The sequence below is a fragment of the Musa acuminata genome, chromosome BXJ2-2 (genome assembly GCF_036884655.1).
Source record: "Musa acuminata AAA Group cultivar baxijiao chromosome BXJ2-2, Cavendish_Baxijiao_AAA, whole genome shotgun sequence".
Classification (NCBI taxonomy): domain Eukaryota; kingdom Viridiplantae; phylum Streptophyta; class Magnoliopsida; order Zingiberales; family Musaceae; genus Musa; species Musa acuminata.
Window position 1 is genome coordinate 33,355,972 of NC_088339.1, and position 11,891 is coordinate 33,367,862.

Sequence of the window (11,891 nt, forward strand, 5' to 3'; positions counted from 1 at the left end):
TGCCAAGGATTCTTCTCAGTTCTCTCACCTGATCAGAATGACTCTTCTGAGGAGTCTCCACTTCTGGGCACTGATAAGAAAGATAACCACAGCTCGAATTGCAAAAGGAGTATACTAAAATCTGGGTTTCATTTGTCTCGAGTTGAGTTGGAAGGCCAAATCATCAGCCACCTGCATCAGTGCTTCTTGCATTTAATGTTTTCTCATCCAATCTCATTCCATGTAACACAAGAAGCTGGTGATACGGTTCAAGTCAAAATCATTCTGCATCGATCAAATCTGAGTCCATCAAATCATATCTAATCTAAAAACGAAAGGAAAAGATATCTTTTGTTGAGCCAAAGATTATATTATATTTATTTACTATTTTGTCAGTCCAATCGGATTTAATCATTCAAAATAATCCCTGTTTTAGCGTATACGGTACGAAATATATTATCAAATCTCGAATCTATTATGGATGATGTGATCGATGATATATGTAATGATTAAGCACCGACTAAATGTCGGGCATGCAGTCTAGCAGAAAGTTACCCATGTCAACCCCAATTGTTGATCCTCTTCACGAGTTCTTCTGTGTGTGGAAACTCCATTCTTTTTACCGATAGATAGTGACGGATGAGCTACTTGGCTTCGGAGCAAGAATAATTGGCAGAAAGAAAAACACAAGAGGAGACAAGCTTTGGTGTCTTTTGTGAGGCTGTCACCTCCAGGAGACGATCTCCATGTTCAGCTGCTGCAAGGAGCAGCAGTGTCAGTTGTTCTTGCCCCCTCGTCAGACTTCCACAGTGTACTTTGGATCACAAGCTTGGAGAGACTCTGATGACACCTTCTCTCGGTGCTCCAAAGATATATGCAGTAATATGGATCGCAGTAGCTTCGATTGTGATGCTAAATGAGGTTAATCTACAAGACAGTCAACTGTGGTGATGCGTATGGTGGCAAAGATACTACTGTGTACTCTTCTTCTGCTGCTCATGAAGAAAGTCCAAACCTTTTTTGCTGGCACACAGAAGAAAATGGCTTGCAAGCACGTAATTGCCAATTTGACTTCCTCTCCTTTTTGTTCTTTTTCTTTTGGGAAACATAGTGGAGTTGATTCAAAGACATAAATGTCGGCATGAAATTCCAACATTACTTTATATTATCAGAAATTTCAAACAAATATCCAAGGAAATTTTTTTATGAATTATATAATGTCATTATTCCCTAATTTTATATTTCAGCTTGCAAAATATAACTGATATATATATATATATATATATATATTTATAGATATTAATAATTGTCTTATATATATATATATATTGATAATTATAGGACTTAATTATATAGGTTCAATTGACTCACTGAGGTTGATCCAACATGTCCAAATCATTCAGGAAAGTGGAATTGACCAAAATTAATTTTCACAAGAAAATAGTATGTAAGAAATAATTTTGTTTTCTTCTTACAAAATAAAGACAAAGAAAAATAATAGAAAAAGGGAAGAAACCAATTGAGCATACATCCGCTCCTTTCCCTTCATAAAAGCGTCGCTTTCGAGTCTTCCTTTTGCTTCTCTGTCCACTCCCCTCGCTCTCCTTTTTAAAGCTCCTCTCGATGCCTTCCACTGGCGCCCCTTTAAAGCTCGCTCCTTTTTGCTCGCCTCGCCCCTCTTTCCTCCCACTCGCTCGATTATTGGTCGCGATCCGTGTCCCGATCGCTCGCATTAAAACCCTGCCCCCCTCCTCGAAGTAATTGCCTAGAAGCGCGTCTTTAATTCGTCCGTTCGCGTTGGAATGATCCCCGAGGAGGAGGGTTTGGTCGGATCCGGAGGGTGCCGGCCGTGAGAAGCCATGCACGGGAGGAGACGGCTCGCCGACGGGCACGGGTGCGGTGCGGCGGCGTCGTCGCCGAGGGGCGCGCGGCGCGGGAAGCTGGTGCGCTGGGCGGCCGCCGCGGCGTCCCGGCGGAGGGGCGCCCTGCTGGTGGCGCCGCTCCTGTACCTGGCCTTGATGCTGGTGATGGTCGGGAGGTGGGAGTGGGACCTGGAGCCGCCCGTGCCGGTCCGCGTCGGCGTCACCATCCTCAGGAGGGCGCCGCCGCCTGGGTCGGTGTACCGCAGCCCGCGGCTGTTCCACGAGCTGTGGGCCTTCATGCAGGCCGACGTGAATCACTCCAGTGCGGTAGTCACCGAAAGCCCGTTTCCTGGATATGTTTCCTTGTTTGTTTTTTTTTTTGGTTTTCCGCAGTGCAGTTGCCAATCATTTACCTTTCTTGTTTATTCATTCAAGAATCTTGACTTCCCGCCGGTAGTTATCGATCTTATGAGTGGAAGTTCTCTGATTAGAACGGGAAAGATTTACGTTATGATTCTAGACTCTCAATGATGAGAAATGAATGTTTAGTTGTTTGGGAGCAAATGAGTTATAGAGTGGCATAATGATCTTTTTCATACATTTTCCATTTTATTACGTGATAGAGAAATTGTACTTCAAAAAAATGATTCAACAAATTGAATAACAGCGAACAGTAACGGGAGAAGTTCATATGAAGGTAGCATTTATAATTTGAGGCACGTAACTGCATACTGCTGACAAGGTAAGGGATGATAATATCCACTCAAGTTTCTTTGGCTATCGAACTGACCAGTAATTCTTACTGAAAATGTAGCACAAAGTATGTAGTAGTACTTAGTTTGGGTCAGTCATTCAGTTACCCCAGAAATTGCCCCTTGATCTTGTCGCTATCAGGATAACTACTGCAGATCCGAACAGTATAAAACAAAGTAGGGCATGATTTTCAAGAACAACTTCAATCTCAGGACAGCCTTGATCTCATTGCACGGTTTTTTTGTTGCTTCACTTTACCTTTTTCAAGAGTCAAGTTGGAAAATCGTATTGGTTGTCCTTTTATAGTGATTCTCTTGCTTTAATTTGTCATGCAGTAATCATCTCATTATTTAATTAGACAAAGAGAAGTTCGATTTTATCTCTGTTGTTTTGATGTTCTACTCCTGAACCTCCAACCCTACAAGATGCTTCATTTTTTTGTTTGTTTCCTTTTCAATGTAGGGTCACAACTACAACCTGCACATTATGCATTCATAGGTGTTTGCCATGAAGAACTATATCTTCAAATGAATTTTTTAAGCTGGTTAGCTTTTAATATAGCTGGGTCTTTCTGAAGAATGAAAATGATATAGTGCCATTCTACTATGTCCTTCGACTTATGTTGTATTATCACTTGATGATTTTCAACTGCTTAAGATAGATTTGTTATGTAAGTTCAGATATTTCATTTTTCTGGTCAGTCAATATTAATTTGAGGCCGGTAACTGCATATAAAGGTAGTATGATTTCAATCTCACTTAAATTTGACATTACTTGATGAGATCTATGAAAATGCAAGGCCTTGGAACATGCTTATACTCTGTTTTCCTCATATTTGGCAGTGCACTTGAGGTTCGGTTTCTCTCTGATGCATTTTAATGCATATAATTGATTAGTATTTTAATATTTTTAGGAGCTTCTTTGTAGTAAGTGGTTCTTAGATAAGCCTTTTCTACTTTAAGCCTCCTATAAACCATCTTCTACTCTTCTGCTTATGGTTTGTGTCATGATAGTTCTCTATGTGCATATCATGCAGTTGATGACAGCATGGCATCAAAAAGCAACTCAAAAGTGGAAACCTCGTTTACCAAAGAGATTATTGCAAGCAGGTTAGAGCTTCAGTAACTGCTAAAAAACTCTGGATCTCTAAGAAATTTTCAGAATTGTAGTTAGCAAACATATTGATAATAGTAGGTTTTCCTTCCCTATATAATAATTGTTTATATACCTTCTTTTTTTTTGTCAGAGTTGCCACCTTCAAATGGTTATCTCATAATTGAAGCAAATGGTGGTCTGAATCAGCAGCGTATGTCTGTAAGTTCTGTTATTAATGCTTTTCTTTTTGAAAGTTTCTCGATCAGAAACAAACATAGATTTTGTAATACACCCTGTAAGAATAGATAAAATAAATCTCTTTGGCGCAAGGATTCTCCATCGAATAGGTTGGTTTTGCAGTATTGTGAACCAAAAAATGGTAATGCAATGTGATATGCTAGAATATGCCAGAAATTTTTGTGGCATCTACCAGTTACCTAATCATCACAACGTTGCTTTGACATCTCTTCCTTTTGTGTGTTGGCAGTAGGTGGTCTTATTTGCATAGTAGTTACTAGTTACCTGTTTGTCTGCTAGCTTATTCTGTACTCCTTTTGCATCTTGACATTTTGCACTGGCACACTGGACAAAAACAGATTATGTGTGCCGTTGCTGTTATTTTAAAGTCTAAATAAGTTCCATGCTTCTCCAGTAGCCTTATGACTTGAAAGTACAATAATGACTATAGGTGATTATCCTATTATTCTATAATCGTTAGTTTATCCTCCATAACTATCCAACCTCCCATCACTACTGAACAGATACACTCAGAGATGTAGTATGATACTTTGGAATAAATACATCTAACTGATATAACACCGTCTAGCTTAATATTAAGCAATACAGCTAGTCAAGGCCTTCTCCTTGAGCAGTCTCTCTCTCTCTCACACTTTCTTTATGTCAGAAACACATGTTACTAAGCCTCTTAATTATTATTTTTCAAGTAACTAAGCGTACATAGATAATCATTATGTTTCCCACAACATATAATTTAATCCACTTTGAACTTTCCCTGATGCAGATATGTGATGCAGTTGCCGTGGCAGGCTTACTAAATGCAACACTCGTAATTCCAATATTTCATTTTAACAGTGTTTGGCGTGATTCAAGGTAAAAACATCATCATGTCATTTTCTTTTACTTTTTCCATCTCTTACTACATTTGAAATGGCTTGTCACTGGAATTTGCTTTTATTTTACTGTATACATCCTTACTGAAATTGTTTTTGGTTTAAATTTTCATATAATATTTGTCTTGATTTGATGAATTCAATTATTATGTTAGACAACAGCTTTGAGATCTTCTGGCCATGTTTCAGTTTTCTGCATGAGTCATTAGAGGGACAAAATATTTTAACATTAAGGATTCTCAATATTTTGTCTTCTTGCTGATTCTTTAAAGTTGTTTAGTTTGTTTGTTGTACTTATGTCAGCAATTATTCTCTTATTTTACAATGCTGGCTATTTCGTATTGATTGTAGGACATGATTTTGTGATCCTACAAGTAAAATATTTTAGTTTATGACTGGTATTTTTCTAATATGCTCAAACAAAACATTAGATGGTAATATGTAGTGTATCTAAAAATTTTGAAGTGCAGTTAAGTCTCTTGTAGCTTTCTTCCACATTCCTCGAGTATCATGATGAAGTTAAGAAAACCACCTATAGATATTGCTAGCGTTTCAAGGTTTTGGATGAGATGTGCATTTTCTTCGACTGCTTAGAATAAAAGTCTTTATTACTTCCTCGGTGGCTCTCCTCTCAGGATTTCAAAAGTTTTCTAACTATTTTTAATTTTTTGAAAACATTTCTTGTTTAAAGTGCAACATTGCAATTTATCATGGTATTTTGATTGTTTCAAACCATCTTTTTTGATGTGCTTAGGGCAACAATATTCTTCTTTTGTCTAAATTCTTTCTAAGTTTCTATTATGCTTTTGTGGGCAAGCCTTGGCACCAATGTTAGCTTACTTCAAAATTTTGGTGTCAATGAATTCAAGTCGTGGATACACTCTTCTTGCTGTAGGAGTAAGGTTTCATACATTGACCCTGTACTTTGAATTGGTGGGTGTCTATGCATAAGGCTTTCATTTCTGTAATCCTTAATATTTATAGAGTTTGTCTTCCATAATTTTGTGTTTTATTTGCTCACAAAACATTGTTGCAATACTTAGTTGAATGTGACTATACGTTATTTTGTCTGATAATTCATAAGAATGAACAGAAATTGTTTTTCTTCTTCTGTCTGAATTCTTTCAGCAAGTTTGAAGATATATTTGATGAAGAGTACTTCACAGAAACACTCAAAAATCATGTAAGAGTGGTTAAAGAGCTCCCACCGGAGATATTGCAGCGATTTGACAATAATATCAGCAACATTTTGAATTTGAGAAGTAAGGCCCTATCATCTAAGACATATTATCTACAGAAGGTTCTCCCAAAATTATTAGAACTGGGGTATGAGCTTGTTCTTCAGATTCATTTAATTTTGTACATTTTTTTATTTTATGTTATTTCGTTATTTCTTAATCATAATCATGCATTGAATTTATTGTTCCATTTATGAGAAACTCCATATCTGTTGGCTTTGTTGAAACTTTTGGAAAGAGTTGCTACCTTATTTGGCAATATCATTCAAAATTATGTTTTCTTATTCACATTACTTTGGAAAATTCTTACATTTTATCATTTTTTGGCTTATGTGTAGTCATTCCACAGCTTTGAGATGCCGATACAGTATACCTCGGTTGTACTTGTGCACTTATTATTTATGTGAGTTTATGCATATAATATTGAGATATACGGTGGCTTACTGAGCTGCACAATATGCAGAGACTGCGAGAACTAAATATCGAGCTTCCGGGTGGAGTTCATCCAGTATGTCTTAGTATAGTTTGGTATTTGCCATTCTCTTGATTGTATTGTCGTGTTTCTCCATGTTTATTTTATGGATGGGTGATATGGATCCAAGTTCAATCCCCATGTTTCCCCATCTTGTTCAAATTCACATTGTTGGTCATTGCATAATTTATCAACCCTAAACAGACTAGAGCCTAAATTGACTAGGTTCAGAAGCAATAATCTTTACTGTGGCTGCTTGATTTGATTTAAAGCCTAAACAATTTAAGTTTCATGCTTGAGATTTTCAGTTTTCCTTATGAGCTTGTATGTTATGTAGGCTATTGCAATATGGCACAGATCATTTATCCAGATATGCATTGTTTCTTCTGATTATATCTTGGAACTTAGTTCTTTGTTTTGTGATTTTTATGTTTTGCTTCTTCTGAGTTATATGTTGGAACGTAGTTCTTCATTTTGTGATTTTACATTCCGTTTATATGTGCTGTGCAGGGCTGTACGCATAGCACCATTCTCTAACAGATTGGCTCATTCAGTTCCATCCAGCATCCAGGGACTAAGATGTTTGACAAACTATGAAGCATTGCGCTTTTCTAAACTAATAAGATCTCTCGCCGAAAGAATGGTTCACAGAATGGTAAATAACAGCTCAATAAATGGTGGAAAGTACATCTCACTGCATCTTCGGTTTGAAGAGGTGTTACTTGTTAGGTCTATATGACGAGTTCAATCTCTTTGCAAATTTTCTATTGGAAAGGTATATGTGATTTCTGTCCTTTTCTATTTCAGGATATGGTAGCCTTTTCGTGTTGTACTTATGATGGTGGTCAGCAAGAGAAAAATGAAATGGATAAAGCTCGTGAAAGAAGTTGGAGAGGAAAGTTCAGGAGACCTGGTCGAGTAATTAGCCCAGAGGCTAACAGAAGGAATGGAAAATGCCCTTTAACGCCGTTAGAGGTTATGTACTTGATTATAGCAAGATTATCATGATGAGGATATGTTTTTTCAAAATTTCAGCTGATTGTATGGTAAATTTATCTTCAATTCTAAGGATTGCTATGTCGATTGGCGTGAGTCAGCATTGGTTGAAACATATGATGCCAAAAGGCATCAGCACATGCGATTCTAATCTGTGCTGGAGGCATTGACATGTAGATAGACTAATGTTTGGTTTAGCCAGCACAAAAGCAGCACATCCTTGCACCACGGAAACATAATTCCTCATTCTGATACCCTTGTTCCATGGAAAAACTATTTTTGATTCTAGGTGTTCAAGTATATGACATCTTTATCTTATTTGCAAGCTTCTACTGCTAAAGATTTGCTTTCTTTGAATTGGTTATTTGCCTTAATGAAGTTTTTTTTTTTGTATTGAATCTCTTAATCAAATCTCCTTCTAGGATGAACTAGAGGATTCAGCAATCTCCAAATTATCCTTTAATCTTTTGCGAATCTTAATGTGTGAAATATAGTAATTCGAATTTATGAATTTGAAAATTTGTTTTCCCAGTGAAATATCGAGTTATTTAGGTTTAAAACTGTAAATACAGTCCCTCTTCCTCTTATGAGTTTGAGTTGTTAATTTGCTATGTTGGTACCAAAGTTTTTCCTTGTAGGACTTTTCGTGCTAAAACCCTCAGAACATGCTTCTACCAGGTGCTATGTTGTGGTTGCGTTTGCTTTCACTGACTTTTTTGGCACATCTTTGTTATTACCGAAACAGGTCATTAATTATTCTGTCTGGATTCAGGGTTTTTCCATATTTATATCTGATTTTTGAATATCTACGACATCAAATGCTTGACAGGTACAACTTTGATATGTTTTCTTTGTTCCTAGCAGACGGGTCCATTTGAACAAAAGAAGTTGTTTTGCAGGTAGGAATGATGCTTCGAGGCATGGGATTTGGTAATACCACATCAGTCTATGTTGCTTCTGGTAAGATATACAATGCAGAAAAATATATGGCTCCACTCCGTCAGCTTTTTCCTCTTTTAGAGACCAAGGAAACTCTTGCATCAGCCGATGAACTTGCACCTTTCAAGGTACTTTTCTTGTTTTCATATTTTTTGGGGCTTTGCAGCCGCAACAAATTCTAAGTACAAATAGTGACTATATTATTTTAGTGTCTGTAATACTATATCCTTAACTTCTTGGAAGCTTCCTTTGGGCGTTATCAGAATTTAAGTTCCATTCAATTTAGAGTTATGCATCAAGATTTTCTTGTTATTTAGCTGTGTTATTCCTGATAATTAAAAAATTTCCAGATCTGTCTACCAGGGCTCTAATTAGATCTTAAATGATACTATATTTTGATTCTTATGTTTTTTCTCTTATAGGGACATTCGTCACAGTTGGCAGCATTGGATTATACTGTTTGTGCTCACAGTGAAGTGTTTGTCACAACTCAAGGTGGAAACTTTCCCCATTTTCTGATGGGACATAGGCGATATCTCAATGAAGGGCACTCGAAGACCATAAATCCTGACAAGAAAAAGTTGGTGTTATCATTCGACAACCCAAACATTAGGTAATATATTGTCACTATTTTGTGCCATTGTTCGGTAACATGTGTGTAGAAACCAGAAACTAAGCATTGCTTGGAGAAAAAGGAAGAGGCAATATGAAAGTAAAATTAATTATAATTACTTGTTTGTCCAATATTGAAGAAGTCAATACGCAAAAGATATAACATCATTCTTGCATAGACAAATAAGAGAAAAATCGATATGAGAATGAAGAATGTTGTTCTTGGCTGAAATCTTGTTAGCTATTCATTAACTTCTCTGTATGTTTAGACCAGTGATTTCAATAGGCGCTCGGGTGCTTGCCTAGGTGCTCGGGCGAGGCGAGGTGAGGCCCGAGCGCCTCGCTTCAACGAGGCGCCGCCTAGGCGCTCGCCCGAGCCTAGGCGTCGGGCGCTTCGGGCGAGCGCCCGGGTTAAACCAGGTGACCGAACCAGTGTTTTACGTCTGGTTCGGTCTCTGGTGCTTTAGTTGGTTCAATCGAACCAACTAAATTACCGATAGGCACTCTCTCTCGATTTCCCCGACTTCCCCAACCCTAACACTCGCGATTTTGCCGTCGAGATTTCTTCTCCGTTGTCTCTGCTCTCTGCTGTCGTTGCCATTGTCGCTACTCGCCGCTGCTACAATCGTCGCTCATCGCTGTTGTCGTCGCTCGCCGCTCATAGCTCCCACTCCCACTCTCGCTATCGCTCGTTGCTCCCGCTCCCGCTCCCGCTACCGCTGTTGTTGCCTTAGCAGCCTCGGTCTTTTCACACTATTCTCACTATACTGTTAACAGTATACTGCTAACTGTATACTAATAATAGTATTTTTATTTATTAGATTAATAATATATTATTTTAATTTTAATACTATTAATTTTTATTTATTTAAAATTATTGTTAGGTTTCAGAATAAATGGCAAGTGTACAAAGTAACTCAATAGATTTGATGTAAAATTTTATTGTTTTGATTTTTGAGATTTTTTATTAATATGACATTGTGATTTTGTACTCGATTTTCTTAATTTAATAGCATATTTTTTATTTAAATAATTATATTAATTATATTATATATTTTTATATTTTAACGTTTCGCTTCGCTCGGGCGAGCACCTAGCGCCTCGGGCGTTTTTGGACTTTAGTGCCTTTTGACGCCTAATGTTTTTTAAATCACTGGTTTAGACTAGGAAGACTGCATATAAAATTCATTGAAATAATTGCACTTTTGCCTGTAGAAAAAAATTGGAACTTTTACCTCTTGCATCACGAGTATTGACTATCTACAACAGATCAATTTTGGCATTTATGGATAAAAAAGGGATCCTGATTCTCGTATTAATATTTCAATAATGTCGATATTGTTGGTTTCTTGTTTCTTTTTCTAATATTTTATGGATTTCCCCATTACTTCTGGTCGGACCCTTTGTAAATGGATTATGATGAATGTCTTGTAAAATAGGAGTTGATTGTAAGTCTACATTTTGTCAAGTTTACGTGTCACAGTAGTTAATAAGCTGACAAAGATATCGTTGAAAGTTGAAAACATTCATCCCTATATCACCATGAATTTATCTGTCAAATATTAGCATTAACAGGAAACTTCACCGATAGTCAACATAATGCAGTTTGACCTGTTGCAGATCCTGGTAGAACATTGTACATAGGAAACATGTTTTTAAATAAAATCCATGTTTCAAATTGTGACTAGTTATTGGTAAATATCGTGAATGATATTGTTCCAGATCTTTTTGCAGCAAGATCTACCAATTCAACATTTTACTCTACTTGTGTCAAACATTAGTCAGTTGTCAACATCAGTATCTTGTATCAGGCTGGTTATACAAATAGTGTGCTAATGGTGCATGCTAGAGCAGGATATATCAGAACTATAAATAAAAGTTTTGTCAGTACCATGATGTTATTAAGATTATAGAATCAGAACTAGCTCTACATTAATTTGGTGGTAACAGATTTTTCTACTGCATCAGAATACTCTATGATCTTCATATTTCAATACAATTGCAGTTGGGACAAGTTCAAGCGTAACATGCAGGAAGTTCTACATCATAGTGACTTAAAGGGCATCACTTTGCGGAAACCCGATGCGTCCTTGTACACTTTTCCAATGCCTGATTGCATGTGTCAGCAAGCAGAAGCATAAGTTTACAGATGTTGTACATTGCTCATCAAACTAGGTCAAGCTAACTGGAAGTCTGGTTCTTTGTTTTTTGACATACCGGTAAGCAGTCATGCGGTGGCAGCCAATCAGTTGTAATCCTAATTCATTCATTCTTATTTGGTGAAGGATTGTTGTCATAATTTGACTGTCTGTATCACAAATATACTGAGGTCCTATGTAATGCCATATGAGAGCAATCTACATGTAACAACAATCTCTCCTTATATGATAAAGAAATTTCTGAAATACTCCATGTCTCTGCATCAAAATTGTTGCTATGTGATTGTAGAAAGTTTCGACCTAAGAATAATGAAATGGTCAGCTCATCAGTTGTAATTTTAATTCATTCATTCTTATTCTGTGAAGAATAGCTGTCAAACTTTGATTATCTGTGTCACAAATCGTGAGGTCCCATGTAATGTCATGTGAGATAACAATCTCTCTATATGATTAAAGAAAGTTCTGCAATATTCCTTGTCTCTGCATCAAAATTGATGCTTTGTGGTTCTACAAAGTTTTGACCTCAGGATAATGAAATTGTCAGTTGACCTGATTATAAATCATGTTTGAGCCTAAATTAGGCTGTGTATTATGTTCCTAGGAAACGTGATCAATTGAAGCATTCTTTCTTAGGGTGGAGATGTTTGTGGAAGATA

At 36.9% G+C, this 11,891-nt stretch overlaps 1 protein-coding gene across 2 annotated transcripts; it reads left to right on the forward strand.

Annotated features, from left to right (window-relative positions):
* Positions 1–1,573: 1,573 nt before the first annotated feature.
* On the forward strand, positions 1,574–11,483 carry LOC135606200 (O-fucosyltransferase 9-like). Of its 2 annotated transcripts, none has more exons than XM_065097087.1 (10): positions 1,574–2,168; positions 3,631–3,703; positions 3,841–3,908; positions 4,711–4,799; positions 5,948–6,145; positions 7,040–7,184; positions 7,337–7,504; positions 8,425–8,592; positions 8,887–9,077; positions 11,082–11,483. In XM_065097087.1, the coding sequence occupies exons 1-10, from the start codon at positions 1,839–1,841 to the stop codon at positions 11,215–11,217; spliced, it is 1,566 nt and encodes a 521-aa protein (XP_064953159.1). In that variant the 5' UTR covers positions 1,574–1,838; the 3' UTR covers positions 11,218–11,483. The 2 variants fall into 2 exon arrangements, with proteins under 2 accessions (XP_064953159.1, XP_064953158.1); XM_065097086.1 differs by having other exon boundaries at positions 1,575–2,168; positions 7,040–7,244.
* The last annotated feature ends 408 nt before the right edge of the window (positions 11,484–11,891 follow it).

Excerpts from the sequence above, each read along its gene's own strand:
- LOC135606200 (XM_065097086.1), top strand. The coding sequence starts at position 1,839 with ATGCACGGGAGGAGACGGCTCGCCGACGGGCACGGGTGCGGTGCGGCG. Across the intron at positions 3,909-4,710 it reads TGAATCAGCAGCGTATGTCT|ATATGTGATGCAGTTGCCGT; the intron begins GTAAGTTCTGTT and ends TCCCTGATGCAG. Across the intron at positions 7,505-8,424 it reads GCCCTTTAACGCCGTTAGAG|GTAGGAATGATGCTTCGAGG; the intron begins GTTATGTACTTG and ends GTTGTTTTGCAG.